The sequence below is a fragment of the Saccopteryx bilineata genome, chromosome 6, assembly GCF_036850765.1.
Source record: "Saccopteryx bilineata isolate mSacBil1 chromosome 6, mSacBil1_pri_phased_curated, whole genome shotgun sequence".
In the NCBI taxonomy this organism is placed as follows: domain Eukaryota; kingdom Metazoa; phylum Chordata; class Mammalia; order Chiroptera; family Emballonuridae; genus Saccopteryx; species Saccopteryx bilineata.
The window spans coordinates 46,393,509-46,410,697 of record NC_089495.1 but is presented as its reverse complement, the minus strand read 5'-3'; the positions used below and the strand labels follow the sequence as shown (position 1 = coordinate 46,410,697).

Here is a 17,189-nt window from a genome sequence, read left to right as displayed (position 1 = left end):
CATTAATTTTTGCCTTCACTTCTCTTGCCATTGGAGTCAAATTCATAAAATGCTCTTTAAAACCCAGGTCCATGAGTTGAGTACCTATGTCTTCTTCTATGTACTTAATTGTTTCAGGTCTTATGTTTAGATCTTTGATCCATTTTGAGTTAATTTTAGTACAGGGGGACAAACTGTAGTCCAGTTTCATTCTTTTGCATGTGGCTTTCCAGTTTGCCCAGCACCATTTATTGAAGAGGCTTTCTTTTCTCCATTGTGTGTTGTTGGCCCCTTTATCAAAAATTATTTGACTATATATATGTGGTTTTATTTCTGGACTTTCTATTCTGTTCCATTGGTCTGAGTGTCTATTTTTCTGCCAATACCATGCTGTTTTGATTGTCGTGGCCCTATAATAGAGTTTGAAGTCAGGTATTGTAATGCCCCCAGCTTCATTCTTTTTCTTTAGGATTGCTTTGGCTATTTGGGGTTTTTTATAGTTCCATATAAATCTGATGATTTTTTGCTCCATTTCTTTAAAAAATGTCATTGGAAGTTTGATGGGAATTGCATTAAATTTGTATATTGCTTTGGGTAATATAGCCATCTTGATTATATTTATTCTTCCTAGCCAAGAACAAGGTATATTCTTCCATCTCATTATATCTTTTTCGATTTCCCTTAACAATGGTTTATAGTTTTCATTATATAAGTCCTTTACATTCTTTATGTTTATTCCTAAGTATTTTATTTTTTTGTTGCAATCGTGAAGGGGATTATTCTTTTGAGTTCCTTCTCAGTTGTTTCATTGTTGGCATATAGAAAGGCTATTGACTTCTGTATGTTAATTTTGTATCCTGCGACCTTACTGTATTGGCTTATTGTTTCTAGTAGTCTTTTTGTGGATTCTTTGGGGTTTTCGATGTATAGGATCATATCATCTGCAAAAAGTGATACCTTTACTTCTTCTTTTCCAATATGGATGCCTTTTATTTCTTTGTCTTGTCTGATTGCTCTGGCTAGAACCTCTAGTACCACATTAAATAAGAGTGGAGAGAGTGGACAACCCTGTCTTGTTCCTGATTTAAGGGGGAAAGCCTTCAGTTTTTTGCCATTTAGTATGATGTTAGCTGATGGTTTATCATATATGGCCTTTATCATGTTGAGGTATTTTCCTTCTATACCCATTTTGTTGAGAGTCTTAAACATAAAATTGTGTTGTATTTTATCGAAAGCCTTTTCTGCGTCTATTGATAAGATCATGTGGTTTTTGTTCTTTGTTTTGTTGATATGGTATATTACATTAACCGTTTTACGTATGTTGAACCATCCTTGAGATTCTGGGATGAATCCCACTTGATCATGATGTATTATTTTTTTAATATGTTGTTGTATTTGATTTGCTAGTATTTTGTTTAGTATTTTAGCATCTGTATTCATTAGAGATATTGGTCTGTAGTTTTCTTTTTTTGTGCCATCCTTGCCTGGTTTTGGTATGAGGGTTATGTTGGCCTCATAAAATGTATTTGAAAGTATTGCTTCTTCTTCAATTTTTTGGAAGCCTTTGAGTAGAATAGGAACCAAGTCTTCTTTGAATGTTTGATAAAAATTCGCTGGTATAGCCATCAGGGCCTGGACTTTTATTTTTGGGGAGGTTTTTAATGGTTTTTTCTATTTCTTCTCTACTGATAGGTCTGTTTAGGCTTTCTGCTTCTTCTTGACTCAGTCTAGGAAGGTTGTATTTTTCTAGGAATTTATCCATTTCTTCTAGGTTGTTGAATTTAGTGGCATAAAGTTTTTCATAGTATTCTACAATAATTCTTTGTATATCTACGGTGTCCGTGGTGATTTCTCCTCTTTCACTTTGGATTTTGTTTATATGAGTTCTTTCTCTTTTTTCCTTGGTAAGTCTTGCCAAGGGTTTGTCAATTTTGTTGATCTTTTCAAAGAACCAGCTCCTTGTTCTATTAATTTTTTCTATAGTTTTTCTGTTCTCTAATTCATTTATTTCTGCTCTGATTTTTATTATCTCCTTTCTTCGGCTGGTTTTGGGTTGTCTTTGTTCTTCTTTTTCTAGTTCCTTAAGGTGGGAAGTTAAGTGGTTCACTTGGGCTCTCTCTTGTTTGTTCATATATGCCTGAAGCGATATGAACTTCCCTCTTATCATTGCTTTTGCTGCATCCCATAGATTCTGATACGTTGTATTGTCATTTTCATTAGTCTGTATATATCTTTTGATCTCTGCACTTATTTCTTCTTTGATCCAATCATTTTTTAAAAGTATGTTGTTTAGTTTACACATTTTTGTGGGATTTTTTTCCTCTTTTTTGCAGTTGAATTCTAGTTTCAAGGCTTTATGATCAGAAAATATGCTTGGTACAACTTCAATTTTTCTGAATTAATACAAAATTGTTTTAATGATTTCTGTCCTCCAGCCTTAGCACACATATTGCTGTATTTTACTTTATGCTTTCTTCATATCTCTTTCCATAATTTTATTGTTGAGGAAATGTATGTACTAGACATAAGTTATTAGGTAGCTTGTAGGTCACAGTGTTTAAATAACTTGGAAAACTACGAATAACTTTTTTGTATAGATAATTAATACATAATAGAAAAATAATAAAATGTGGATTAAGAAGACTACAGCTAACATTTTAGTTTATGTAATTTTAACTTTGCACAGTAAAATCATACATTTTATACACACACACACACATTTGATTTGAACAACACAGGTTTGAAATGCATTGATCAACTTATATGTAGGTCATTTTCAATAACTATACAGTTGACCTATATTCTAGGTCTAGTATCTGTGGATTCAACCAACCATAGATTGAAAACAGTATTTTTTATCTGTTTGTTTGGGAACTGGTAGATGCTGTTTTATATAAAGGACTTATGCATGCACGGACTTTGGTATCCACGGAAGACCTTGGAACTAGTTCCCCTTATATCCGGAGGGACAAATGTATTTAAGTTTTCGAGGAGTCAAAATTTATATGCGGATTTTTTATTGTGTTGGGATTAGTGCCACTAACCTCCGCATTTTTCAAAGGTCAGCTGTATGCTCACGTATATAAAACACACACACACACACTCATGTAAGTATGTATTTAGGTTTTTTACAAGAATGGGATGATGTTACATACTTTTTATGTTATCTGTACCTCTTTTGGTGATAGAACAAGGCATATCATTAATGAATACATTTCTGTCATATTGTTTTTAATGACTCCATACTAGTCTTGTGAGGTATAATAACTAATCAAATGCCTTTTTTTTTTTAAGTATAAGCAAAAATTGTTTGAGTGTTCTTATCCTTGGGTTCTTATCTGATTATTATTTTAGGATAATTGAAAATGATATAATTTATCAATTTGGTGTCCTAGTTATTAGTGAGAGTGACTTTTTTTCATGTTTATTGACAATTTGCATTTCTGATTCAATGCCTACCCTGTTTATGCCATTTTTTTTTCTTTCAACAGTTTTTGCTTGTTCATTGCCAGTGAAATGGTCCATATTTTAGTCAGCTCTAGCAATTTCTGCCTTTGGTCTTCCAGCTCCTCAGTGCCAGACGGGGCAGCCTGTGCAGGGCGTGGGTCCGGGGGCCTGACAGACGCAGCAGCAGAGAGCCAGAGAAGCAGTGGAAGAGTAGCACTGAGTTCCCTTCACCTTCCCACCAGGCGCTGGCGAGCATTCTCTCCCTGGAAAGCAGAGTGCCTCTGCCGTGCCAGCTGAACTCGCCCAGATGTGCTCGGCATGGCACACAGTGTGCTCTTCTGTAATTTTGAATTGGCTACCAACATTTAAATTTGGGGAGATTTCACAGAAAATTTTAGATTCTCTTGAAGGAAAATGAAATATGAAAACACTGGCTCCATATTCCAAATAAGCCCCAAAACAGCTGGGGTAGAGAATAGTGATTCCACCCTGACTTGGACAGGGTACAAATCTGTCCATTTTATCACCAGCGCTACCCATCCCTTTTGTGCTCCCCACACCTCAGCTGATTGGCAGGTGCCATCTTTCGTCTTTGATTTATGTTGTGTCTGGCCCTCTTGCTTTAAGGAGGTGTGATTCTTTTGGTTCGATGAGCTCACAGCATGTAGTGATGATCCTCCTAGCTGACAATTATGATGACTGTTTGAGATGAAATTCCAACAGAGTAGGGGAGAAATATAGGTAGGTATCTTTTTAGTGCACTCTTTGGAAACAGTATTGTAAAACTGATGAAGAAAGGTCTTTTTTTCCTTTTGATCCGACAGTGAAGCCTGTAGTTAGCCTTTTTTAGCGCTAGATGGCCCTCCTGCATCAGAGATGTGAACCAGTGGCTGAGCCAACAAATCTGAGTTGCTAACATTGATAAGTATGTGAAGCATCAGAACATGAGATTTAGAGCTTTTTTAGGTTCTTTTGAATGCATAGATTGGTAAGGACTATATTTATGTTTTAACTTTTTATATAATTCATTTTAAAAAATTGTGTAAATTCTTTTTATTTTTTTGCTAGAGAGAGAGGCAGACAGGCAGGCCAACGGGAAAGGAGAGAGATGAGAAGCATCAACTTGTAGTTGTGGCACCTTAGTTGTTCACTGATTGCTTCTCATATGTACCTTGACCAGGGGGCTCCAGCTGAGCCAGTGAGCCCTTGCTGAAGCCAATGACCTTGGGTTTCAAGCCAGCAACCATGGGTTTCAGGCCAGTGACCATTGGGCTCAAACCAATGAGCATGGGGTCATATCTATGATCCCATGCTCAAGCCAGCAAACCCATGCTTAAGCTGGTGAGCCTGTGCTCAAGTCAGATGAGCCCTCGCTCAAGCTGGTGATCTCGGGGTTTTGAACCTGGGACCTCAGCGTCCCAGGTCAACGCTTTATCCATTGTGCCACCACTGATAAGACTAAACTTATATAAAGTCTTCTGATTACCTGTTGCCTCAGTATAAACCACCTTTAAATAGCAGCTGTCATTGGTTTTGCTCATGAATCTGCAGTCTGGTTAGGCTGTGTCTGGATGTGTCATCTTTGTTTTGTGTATGTTAGGGGACAGCTCACCTGGACTAGAGAATTCACTTGAGGTGACACACACATAGCTGGCAAGTGGTTATCTCACCTAGCAGCTCAGGCATGGCTGGGCTGTTGACTTGAACCCTCTCTATCTGGACCTCTTTACAAGCTGGGTCTTCCTTAGAGCATGTTGGCTGCTTCCTAGGCAGATTACCCAAGAGACAGGATGTGGAAATTGTAGTCCCTGAGGGTGGGCATAGTATGACTACTTCAGTCACAGAGCCTGCCTGGATCCAGGGTAGGGGATGTGGGCTCCACTTCTTTCTTTTCTTAAATTATTTATTTATTTTTTAGCTGTGAAGACGGGAGATAGTGAGGTAGACTCCCACATGCACCCCAACCGGATCCAGCCCGCAACCCCTTCTGGGGCCAATACTCGAGTCCTGAGTTATATTTGTGCCTGAAGCTGATGCACTCCGGCAGAGCTGTCCTCAGCTTCCGGGGCCACACTCAAACCACATGAGCCACTGGCTGTGGGAAGGGAGGAGGCAGAGAAGTGGGAGAGGGGAGAAGCAGATGGTCATTTCTCCTGTGTGCCCTGACCAGGAATTGAACACAGAACGTCCATACGCCGGGCCAGTGCTCTATCCACTGAGTCACTGGCTAGGGCCAGACTGCTTCTTGAAGGGAGAAAGGAATGGATGTGTGGTTAGCTTTAACTTGCCATAATAATTGATGTTCATAATGGAAAAATGAAAAAAAAAATATAAAGAAGAAAATGGCAGCTGTATTCTTGCTTTAGAACATCTAGCACACAGTGAAATAATGTTGGTTAAATATCTCCATTTACTTTTTCTCCCCAACAAAATTGACATCATATTCTTTGTAGAATTACATTCTGCATTTTTAAAATTTAAAATGTTCTTGGCATTTTTATATTTTATTAAATGTTCTTAAGTCCATTATTGTAGCTAAATAACACAGGTATTACTTCCATTTTATGTATGAGAAAGAGACCCAAAGAAATTGAGACTTTTTTATGAGTATGGGCTCTTGAAGGAGATTGCCAGGGTCTGATTGTACCCACCCCAGCTGGGAAATCTGGAGTAAGTGACTTCTGTTTGAGTTCAGTTTCCTCATTTGTGAGGTGAGGACAGTGATAGGCTCGTGCTCATATGGTGATTGGATATGAACATTTAACACAGTGCCAAACACAGAGTAATCTTAATTATTGTTTACATTCATTATATATTGTGGTTAATAGCACTAGAGATAATAACATTTGAATTCTGTAGGTTGTAGGATTTGTTTTGAAATTAGGAATTGAGTTTTGTCTCCTGACTTTAAGTTTAGCTCTTTATCTGTAGTGCATCTACTACAATGTCTTATTGCTTATTTATAAAGACCCGTTTCCTTTGCCTTATAGAGAGTGGTGGCATGAAGCTCAAAAGGATAAGAAGATAAGACCTAATCCTTATGACACCAAAGTGAAAAAAAAGTTACGAAAGTTGCAACTGGTAGCTGGCTTTCCTAACCCTGCTGTTGCAGAGGCTTACCTCAGACCTGTGGTGGATGACTCCAAGGGCTCGTTTCTGTGGGGGAAACCTGATCTCGACAGAATCAGAGAGTATCCTTTAACTTAAATCGTAAAGGAATGTTAAGCCAAATAGTGTTTTGATTTAAAATTTATGGATCATGAATTTGGATTTTCTTAATATTCTATTTGTGTAAGACATTTCTTTTAGATTCTTTTTCCAAGTTTGTGTGTGTGTGTTAAAATGCACATAAAATTAACATTCTTAACCATTTTAAACGGACAGTTCAGTGGTATTAAAGCATTCAGATTGTTGTGCAACTATTAGCACCATCCATCTCCATAACTTTTTTCATTTTGTAGAACTGAAACTCTAGACCAGGGCTCTCAAACTTGCAGCCCGCGGGCCGCATGCGGCCCCCCTGAACAATTTTGTGCGCCTGCAGACTAATCCACGAAGTTCAAAATATTTTGGATAAAATTAAGTAAGCCTAGGGGCCTACTTGTATTTTTCATTTCTCTAGCATCCTAGCTAGATATTAGCTTAGTTAACAGCAGTTGTGATGCGAACTACAGTTTCTGGTCGTTTTGTGACACTGAGTAAACTGCATGTATGATTGTGCTTGTTGTACTGATTTTTTTTTTGTTTTCAACTGCAGTGAGAAAAGTGTTGCGTAACAGTTGCCTTTTGTAGACCTAGTGTGGCCCGCCTAACGGCTGTGATCTTGCTCTGCGGCCCACATGCTGAGTTGAGTTTGAGACCCCTGCTCTAGACCCATTAAACAATAACTCCCCAGTCTCCTTGGCCTCAGTCCCTGGCCATTGCCATTCTACATTGTCTCTTTGATTTTGACCATTTTAAGTACCTCATATAAGTGGAATCATACAGCTTTGGTTTTTTTGTGTCGGGCTTATTTCACTGAGCACAGTGTCCTCAAGGTTCATCCATATTGTAGCATGTATCAGAATTTTTTTGTATGTATGACAAACATAGACAGATAGGGACAGAGAGACAGAAGGGAGAGAGATGAGAAGCATCAGTTCTTCATAGCAGCTCCTTAGTTGTTCATTAACTGCTTTCTCAATGTGCCTTGATAAGGGGACTACAGCAGACCGAGTAACCCCTTGCTCAAACCAGCGACCTTGGGCTCAAGCCAGAGACTGTGGGGTCATTGTCTGATCCCATGCTCAAGTCAGCAATCCTGAGCTCAAGCTGGTGAGCCCGGGCTCTAGCTGGCGACCTCAGACTTTCGAATCTGGGTCCTCTGCATCCCAGTCTGATGCTCTGTCCACTGCGCCACCACCTGGTCAGGCCAGAATTTTTTTATTTAAGGCCGAAAAATATTCTCCTGTGTGTGTGTATATATATATCACATTTGGACACTTGGGTAGCTTTCACATTTTAACTATTATAAATAATATCCTTAGTTTTAAAGAGTATCTTTATTTGAAATAACTAGTAATAGTGCTCATAGATATAATCACATACTTAAGTATTCTGAAAGAATGAAAAGAGTTTTTTTATTACTGATGTTCTTTTTTGCATATTTATTATTTTTAAAATGTATTTTATTGATTTTTAGAGAGAGAGGAAGGAAGAGCGAGAGAGAGATAAAGAGAGAGAAACATTAGTTCCCATATGTGCCCTGAAGGGGGATAGAACCCACAACCTTTATGTATATGGCCGATGCTCCAGTCAACCAAGCTATCTGGCCAGGGCATTTCTGCATGTTTAAATAATCATTTGATTAGATATTTTAAAGTTTACAATAGAATTAACCTAATTGCAATTTTTTTATTTCAAAGAAGTATGGATATCATCTGCAACTTGTTTTTATTCTAGGTTAACATTTTTTTCAGTTACGAGTGTTTGATGTCCTAAAATGAGAGTTGGATATGTTTTATCTTAAAGGATATTGAAAAGAAAATAATGCTAGATGATTATGTTGGAGTAATTTGTTACTTTTACCACTTTTAATTTTATAAATATGAAAATCTTTGGAGATATGGGAAATTGAAGCAAGGATGGGTATTTTGGGCCTTTGTATATATCACTTGTTTAAATATCTTTAGAAATGTGTAAAAGTCTTAACTGCCTGCATATTTTGTCAACGGTATTTTGGCTGGAACAGAACAAAGACAGATGAGTCTCTGTTTCCGGTGTTGAAGCAACTGAACACCCAGCAGGTAATCATGGTAGCTCTTTTCCTAAGTTCAGGATGAAGAGTTATTACTGTTTTTTGTTTAGGGCAGGTAACACATTTTTAAATGATTAAATGAGAACAGAAGAAAACACAAAAAGAGAAATTGGACATTGTTTTCATTTTCTAAGGTCACCTATAGGGCTGGACATTGTTTTCATTTCTAAGGTCACCCATAGGACTAGACTTTGGTGTCCCTTTGATTCTTTCTGACTTTGAAAAACAGTCTAATAATGAATTGCATGCTGAGGTGTTTATAATTAAATATTTTATTCTTTAGCACTATTTTTATTTTTAATAAGTCTTTTATTTTTAACAGTCCAAAGCAATTCTGATCATTAATGTCTTAATGTTCTTTAATTCTATGGAGGAATCACCAAAGGTAGAAGTTTGGTCACTATAATATATTGACAGGAAAGATTTTTTTTTTTTACCGAATTTGGAAACGGGGAAGCAGTCAGACAGACACCCGCATACGCCTGACTGGGATCCACCCGGCATGCCCACCAGGGGGCGATGCTCTGCCCATCTGGGGTGTCGCTCTGTTGGGACCAGAGCCATTCTAGCGCCTGAGGCAGAGGCCACAGAGCCATCCTCAGCGCCCGGGCAAACTTTGCTCCAATGGAACCTTGGCTACGGGAGGGGAAGAGAGAAACAGAGAGGAAGGAGAGGGGGAGGGATGGAGAAGCAGATGGGCGCTTCTCCTGTGTGCCCTGGCCGGGAATTGAACCTGGGACTCCTGCACGCCAGGCCGATGCTCTACCACTGAGCCAACCGGCCAGGGCCAGGAAAGATTTTTGAGGAGAAAAAAGGCCTTTGTGTGGTCCTCAGTTCCCCTATATATGAGGACCTTTTTATACATGAGTATGTTCTTACCCATACAGAAACATTCTCCCACCCCAGAGACAATGCACAAAACATACATACAGGTAAACCATGCATGTAGAAATGAGGCCATATTCTGTAAGATATATATTTAAGTTAAATTCTTTTCCCTTATGTTCAATAAAGTTTGAAAATACCTAAAACTGAGACAGCATTTCTAGAAAGTGTTTCCCATGGCTTATTGGATGACTTTCTGTGCTGTAAACATTGAACATCAGCAGACAAAGAGGCAGTTGGCTTTGTGTCTGATTCTTACCTAATTTAAGATAAATTCTGTTGTAATACATTTTCCTCTTTTCATGTGGAAGTTAATATAAGTTCATATCTTTAAAATTAGAAGTTAATAAATGAACTAAAATTACTTATTATCTATTTCTAATATAGATGTTAACATTTAGTTTTTTATAATTCCCTTTCTTTTCTACATATATTTATCATAAATGCAATTTAGTATATCTAAACCCCACCTATTAATGTATTTTTTTCCTGTGTATTGCCTAATTTTCATCATAGCAAATGACCAGATTACATTTTATCAAAGAGATTTAACTTAATATGTTCAGTTCATTTAGTTTTTCATGAGTAATATTGTGATGCTCATTAGGCATATAACTTTCCCAAATGTGAATTTTTAAGATCAACTTACTGATCAAAAGGCATGAATATTTTTATGACTGTGAATTTGCCTCTAAAAGGTTTTGTCATGGTAATATTTCCAGAAGAAGGAGATAGTAGAATTTAGGAATAAACCTCGTGAAATTTGTTCCTCCAAAAGAAAATGATATAGGCCTGACCTGTGATGGCGCAGTGGATAAAGCGTCGACCTGGAAATGCTGAGGTCGCCGGTTCGAAACCCTGGGCTTGCCTGGTCAAGGCACATATGGGAGTTGATGCTTCCAGCTCCTCCCCCTTCTCTCTCTCTGTCTGTCTCTCTCTCCTCTCTAAAAATGAATAAATAAAATAAAAATAAATTTAAAAAAAAAGAAAATGATATATTTGGCTATTGTAAATTGTTGATGATTTTTGAAGGCCTAGGAAGGGATTTCTTATTTGAGATGTGGACAGAGGAATTAGTTGCAAGAGGTGATACAAATGCTTAATTAAGTATAAAAAGTCAAGTTTTCTGTCAGTGATTCAATTGGAGAGGATGGCATTTGAGATAATGAATTAGTATTCTCTGAAAGGGCTGTTTAGTGCTAGTGATCAAGGTAGAACTCTCAGACTTGCTTTAGAAACTTGTCTGATTTGTTATTATTTTATTTTATTTTTTAGACCCAGCTCCGAATTGATTCTTTCTTTAGATTAGCTCAACAGGAGAAACAAGATGCTAAGGGTATTAAGAGCCAGAGACTTAACAGAGCTGTGACATGTATGCTGAGAAAAGAGAGAGAGGCCAGTGAAATAGAAGCAGTTTCTGTTGCCATGGAGAAAGAATTTGAGTTCTCCGATAAGGCAAAAGGTACTACCCAGAAGAGAAGCACAGTAAATGAATGGAAAGAGTCGTCAAGCCAGAAGAGGATGAGGATTTCAGGTTCTAAAGGAGAACGCGAAGGTGGTGGGTTTTTTGGGGAAGCCTACCTCTCACAGTCATCTGATGCGTCCTCAAGTGAGGATGCTGAGTGTTCATCTCCAAAGAGGTTGCAGCAGGAAAAAGCATCTGCAGAGGCAAAAGTCAGCTCTTCAGATTTGCAGAACATAGTGAAACCTGATGATCCTCTAAGGGACGAAGGTACCACTACAAGCAACTCTAGTGACGATGACACAGCGAAAACAAAACCAGTCCTGGTGACAGCCAGATCTGTGTTTGGGAAGAAAAGGCGGAAACTGGGAAGCACAAGAAGAAAGAGAAAAACCTAGTTTAAACATATATTCTCTATAATTTGGTACAACTTATATATAGTAATAAATTTGTTGGAAGGAAATAGTAAAATAAAATAATAAAATAAGTATATCGCACAGTCTTTGTACTTAGTGTGTGGTTTTTAAATATGGATTCTTAACTTGACATGTATTTATTTTTCAATGTTTCATTTTTCTTCTATTTTCTACCTCATTGAATATTTCCTTGTATTCACGGCTTTGTTCATGTTTCTGTTATCGTTCAATGTTTGATGCTTTCTGGTGACATTTAAAAAAAAAGGAAAAAGGGTTTATATTGATCAGTACTCACTCTCAGTACACGTCCCTCTGACTTTCCAACCTAGATGAGGAGAAAAATGTCCTGATTTCTCATTTCAGTGAGCAGTTATACCCAGCTACATACAGTCTCGTCCTCTGTTGCTTCCCATTTTCCCTCAGGGTTCACTTAGGAGAGCAGGAGGGGAGGAACCTCTCTGCTGCAGCGGACGGGAGTCTGTCTGCTGTGACTGGGAAGTGTAAATGGGGCGCATGATTTCTCTGTGAACAGGCACTGTATGGGAACCTCGCACCGTGACGTTCTGCCTTCAAACTACTCTGGTCGCCCCAGCTGACTTCTGTGTAAATGTGTGTGGGGGTAGGGCTGTAACTGACAGGTGTAGGTGCATTAACTTAAGGAGTGGCTTCCAGAGGTTGGTTATTGTTAACAGAGTGGTGCAGCCAAGGTTAGTTTGTGATTCCTCCTGCTGAGACCTCTCAGTCACAACTCCCAAAGTTCTGGATGCTTAGCTAAGAATGAGCTGGAGATAGTATTACCAATTACTTTGAGCTGGAGTTCTTTGGCTTTTGGATTCTCTCTTCCCAAGTGTTTCTCTTCTGGCATTTTGGTATTTCCATCTTTCCTGATTTCCTTCCTTCAGTCTTCAAAGAGTTGAAAATCTTCACCGATGAAAACCAAACACAAGTAAATATCTTTCAACAATCTTTGAGTGACTCCTTGATGTTTTCTCTAGACTTTTCATTTATATTTATTTTTTAGCCCAACTCCCCAAATATTTGGAATACAGCTGCTGTTTTTCTTTGCTCATTATTTATTCCTTTCTAATTTGAAATGTGTTCTGCTTCTGTCAGTCTCTTCTCTAGCAGCCTTCTAAAGTCAACAGTAACTTCCACATAAATAAACACAAACCTCCTTTAATGCTGCTTTTCTCTGGAGGTATTCGAAGCAGAATACTCTTGGAGGGCGAGGGCAAAATTAACTTTTTGTGTTATTTCTCAAAGCTATTTTTCTTGGGAGTTTTCTGCATGTGTAGGTAGAAAAATAGTAGTTTTGCTAAAGAAATTTTGTTTCATTTGATCAGTAATTTATATTTGTTTTGCACTGTAATAGCTGGCTTGAAGGCTTAGCTGCTGTGACAGAAATGTTCATATAGAATGGCCTGAATAAGCTGGAATATTATTTATCTCCTACTCAACAGTCTGGCCCATCTGAGCTGGTAATGCAGTTGCATACCATGAGTCATTCATGTCAGGTTCAGCCATTAACTTGTCTTGCTTGAGTGATCACTGTTACATCTGCATTTCTACCTACTGGAAGAGGAAAGACCCAAAGTCCAGGGCAAGCAGAATGTCTTATCTTAATGGTGACTAGAAAAATCACTTTTGCTCCCATTTCACTGAACTGAGCATATTCTTTGGAATATACTGGAAATAGTGAAAAATGTTGTTTCTACCTGGGCTATGTACGCAGGAAGAAGGGAAGAAGTGATATGCAAGACTATTAGTAGCTTATGCCATATGTACAGTATTTATAAAACAGTTTGATATATCATTTTTTCCTCTAAACCCTGTGACCATGAAATATCCTTTTTCAAGGGAAGAAACTAGTTTAGCGATGTTAACCAGCTTTACTAAATTCACCTATCTAATAGAAAACACCAGCCTGAACCCAAATCTAACTTGAAATTCAAGGTGCTGTTTTAACATAAACTAAATTGCCTGTTTTAAAACAAACAGCAGCAAAGCAAATTTGTCATTAATTGAAGGTAAGTTGGTATACCTATAACTTAGTTGGGATGATGGCCATTGGATAAAGTTATTACAAAACTATCTTTCAGCTCACGAATATTTTGACTAGTTAGCTCTACATTTGCTGTTAAAGGAGCTCATCAGTTGAGCACTTCATTTATTGTATTTTCAGTTCTATTTGACTCATTTTTATAGATTCCAGTTCTCTAGTGAAATTGTAATCAATATTTCAACATTATAATCACCATTTCTTTGAAGTCTGTGCCAAAGAACTCCAATATCTGGATTATCTTTGGGTTTCTCTTGTCTCTTTCTTGGTATGGCTAGTAAATTTTGACTGAATGCTGGACATTGTGTATTAAAATTTGTAGATGTTCTGGATCTTCCTCTAGATGTTCAAGAAGATACTCTGGCAGGCAGTAGAGAGGAGGATCTCTTCACTGATCAGAAGTGAGTGAATTCAAGGCTGGTACGTGGTCTTTGTAGAACTCTATTTTCAGTATGCCCTCCCCATTTTCTAAAAAGTTTTAGAGGGGTACCAGCTGACAGCCAGGTGTCCCCTTCTTTGAGCTTTGCTTTGCTTTACCCACTTTATGCTTGCAAAATTAAGTCTCTTGCCCTAAACATCTTACTGAGCAAATATCTTGAGTGACATGTCAGGCTTACTTTTCTGTCCCTTTCTGGGATGTTGAAACCCCAATTCCCAGCTCCATTGCCAGCTCCAAACACTATTCTTTTGTCTCCCTAGTTCTGTATAATTGCCCCAGACTGCTAGCATCCTTCCATGTTGTCTTCTCTGGCTTTTCAGCGTGTTTACACCAATAATCATCAAAAGTATGGAATTCTTATCTGAGAAACTCTGATGCCTTCTTGTGTGTGTATGTGTGTTTAAAATAAGCTTTTCGAACTGTAAATATAAACATAGCTATAAGCTATGTAAAGCTGGAGGCAGAAGTCTCTGTGCACTTTTAAAACAGTGCAGTATAATTGAAATAATCATTGTCATATCAGTTTAGAATATCAATTTTCAACCTGTGTGTTGCAAGGTTTTTTTAAGTGAGAAGAGGGGAGATAGACAGACTCCTGTATGTGCCCAGATTGGGATCCACCTGGTAACTTGTCTAAGGCCAATGCTCTAATCAATGAGCTATTTTTAGTGCCTGAAGCTGATGCACTTGAACCAATGAACCATCCTCAGTGCCTGGGCTGATGCTCGAACCAACTGAGCCACTGGCTGGGGAGGGGAAGCGGGGGAGAAGCAGGAGAGGGAGGGGGGAAAGAAGCAGATGGTCACTTCTCTTATGTGGCCTGACTGGGAATCAAACCTAGGACACATCCATACACTGGGCCGATGCTCTATTCACTGAGCCAGCTGGCCAGAGCTGCTGCAAGAATTTTTAAAACATGCAATACTTGACTATTTAGTCAGGGGCACTGACCTCTTCCCTTAGATGCACAAATTGAAAAATGATTACTGCCAATACAAGAACAGCCATTTGGTGTGAATTATACCTATATTTTTTTTGTGCAAAAATATATATTTTTTTAAGTGTTTCACAGGATTTTGGTAATTAGTTTATCTGTGCCATGAGATGAAAAAGGTTGAAAAATTGCTGGTTTAGATTATTGACTTAGGTATTCTGTCTCTCAAGAAACCTAGCAATGAGATTTCATGATCTTTTAAATATCTCCATGAAAAAGGTGATTTTTACTCACCAAATGAAACTTTATTCTTGTTTTAAAAAGCCAGAAAGAGAGTTTGTCTTCTGCCCATAATTAACTTTATGAATAAATTTTCATTGTTTTGGAATTCACAATTTCCAGAATGCTTTTTACCTACCATATTCATTCCACAAATATATACTGTGTGCCTTTTATAGCCCTGTTTTATAGATGAGGAAGCTAAGAAACATTACATGCCTAAAATTACAAGCTGATTTTTGACCAGGAATAACTAAAATTGGGCTCCCAGACCACTAGTCCTGTTCAATATATTAGCATGATCTAAATCCAACTTTGTATACATTATGGTATATAAAGTATTTCTTAGGAGCTGTATTCACACTCCTGTTTTTTAACTTTACAACATTGCTTGATTTGTTTATAATAACTTGCCATCGAAGATATTTTAATTTAGAATAGAACTACCATATGATGAAATCAGATGGAAGAGGACAAAAATGTATGATTTTACTTGTGGAACATAAAACAAAAAGTAACAAATGAACTAACAAAAACACTCATAGAGAACAAAACAGTGGTTACCAGAGAAGAAAGGGGGTGGGGAGAGGGCTAATGAGTATAAGGGATCAAATATATGGTAACAGAAGGAAACGACTTCAGATGGTGAGCATGCAATAGAGTACACAGATGTTGCATTTATAATGTACACCTGAAAACTATTATTAACCAATGTTACTCCAATAAATTTAATTTTCAAAAGATATTTTCAGGGAACCGAGACATTTATTTGTACTCCCAGGTGCTACTATGTATGCACATGTGTAGGTGAACAGGTGGACATAACCCTTAGCCTTCTTGTTCTGAGTAGGAAGGAATCCAGGTAATTTGATTCCTGCATTCACAGATGTACACATTCAAAAACATTCTGGTGTGGTTGTCTGATTCTAAAAACGATACTTGCACCCAGACAGGTGACATGAAAAGTATGTGACCTCTGTCTCAGAATGTCATAACTAAAGAGAATTAAATAACTCTTGGCATCTGAATTTAAAAAACAGATCACTTTGCCCAAATAATGGTGTCACTTGCAAGAGTGTTTTATGAGGCACTCACATGGGATATTCCTACTGTCCTTCGGTCTCCTTATTCATGGGCGTTACAGACTCGTTGTATAACGAGAGGCTCTGAGCTGCAGCTGTCAGGATCCTAATCCCTTCTGTGAGGACTCCTTGCCAGCGTGTACAGTAGCAAACTGCCTGCTTTGGTGCTAGCCTTCAGGCACCCTCAGAGGTCTCATCAGCCAAACAAAAGTTGTGGATGATACTTTTTAACCTTCCAGAAAATCAGCTAACTCATTTAGGTATGTCTAGTCTTAACATTTAATAAATGTTTGACTTTCAGGGAGACACGTATAATACAGACTGCTCTCTTTAATAGAAGAGAAACTAAACTGGGAACAAAACGTGTGACCACTTTTTCTATTGTTTAGCCATGTGACCTCAGGGATGCAGTTTAACCTCTGGTTTTCCTTGTTTGTAAACTGTAAGGGGAATAATTTGTTTTCTAATTTAACACAAAGAAAAATGTGGTGGCTGTGAAAACTGTTTGGGGATCCTTGGAAGGAAGAAATGCTAAATAAACTCATGGTAGTGCAAAGATTATTATATGATTCAAAATCAAGCTGTAGGACATCAAGTTATTGCTTTCCAAAATTGGAATAACAGCTTGTTTAAGCTTATTTGCATGGTATGCTCTATTTGAGAGGCATAACATTAATTTTTACAGATTTAAGTATGTTTGCTGAGGTGATATGAATTCTTTAAAGTAGAAGCTATTCAAAAGCCCATTTGGCAATTGGCTGTTTGACATTGGGCATGTGCTAATGACACATTGATGGGAACAGTGTCAACTTTGATTTTATCGCTATGTAGGAAGCTTTATTTTAGATTAACACTATGTTTTTTGTATTACTACACTGAATGGAACCCATTTTATCCCAATGTTTTAATTA

The 17,189-nt window shown here is 37.8% G+C and overlaps 1 protein-coding gene across 1 annotated transcript in view; it reads left to right on the top strand.

Annotated features, from left to right (window-relative positions):
- Positions 1-11,566, top strand: part of BIVM (basic, immunoglobulin-like variable motif containing) — an 86,393-nt gene extending 74,827 nt beyond the window's left edge. The window contains exons 22-24 of the mRNA XM_066237314.1: positions 6,417-6,619; positions 8,629-8,711; positions 10,883-11,566. Of these exons, the coding sequence (XP_066093411.1) occupies positions 6,417-6,619; positions 8,629-8,711; positions 10,883-11,467 (871 nt within the window). The 3' untranslated portion in view covers positions 11,468-11,566. The remainder of the gene's footprint in view (positions 1-6,416; positions 6,620-8,628; positions 8,712-10,882) is intronic.
- Positions 11,567-17,189: the final 5,623 nt, after the last annotated feature.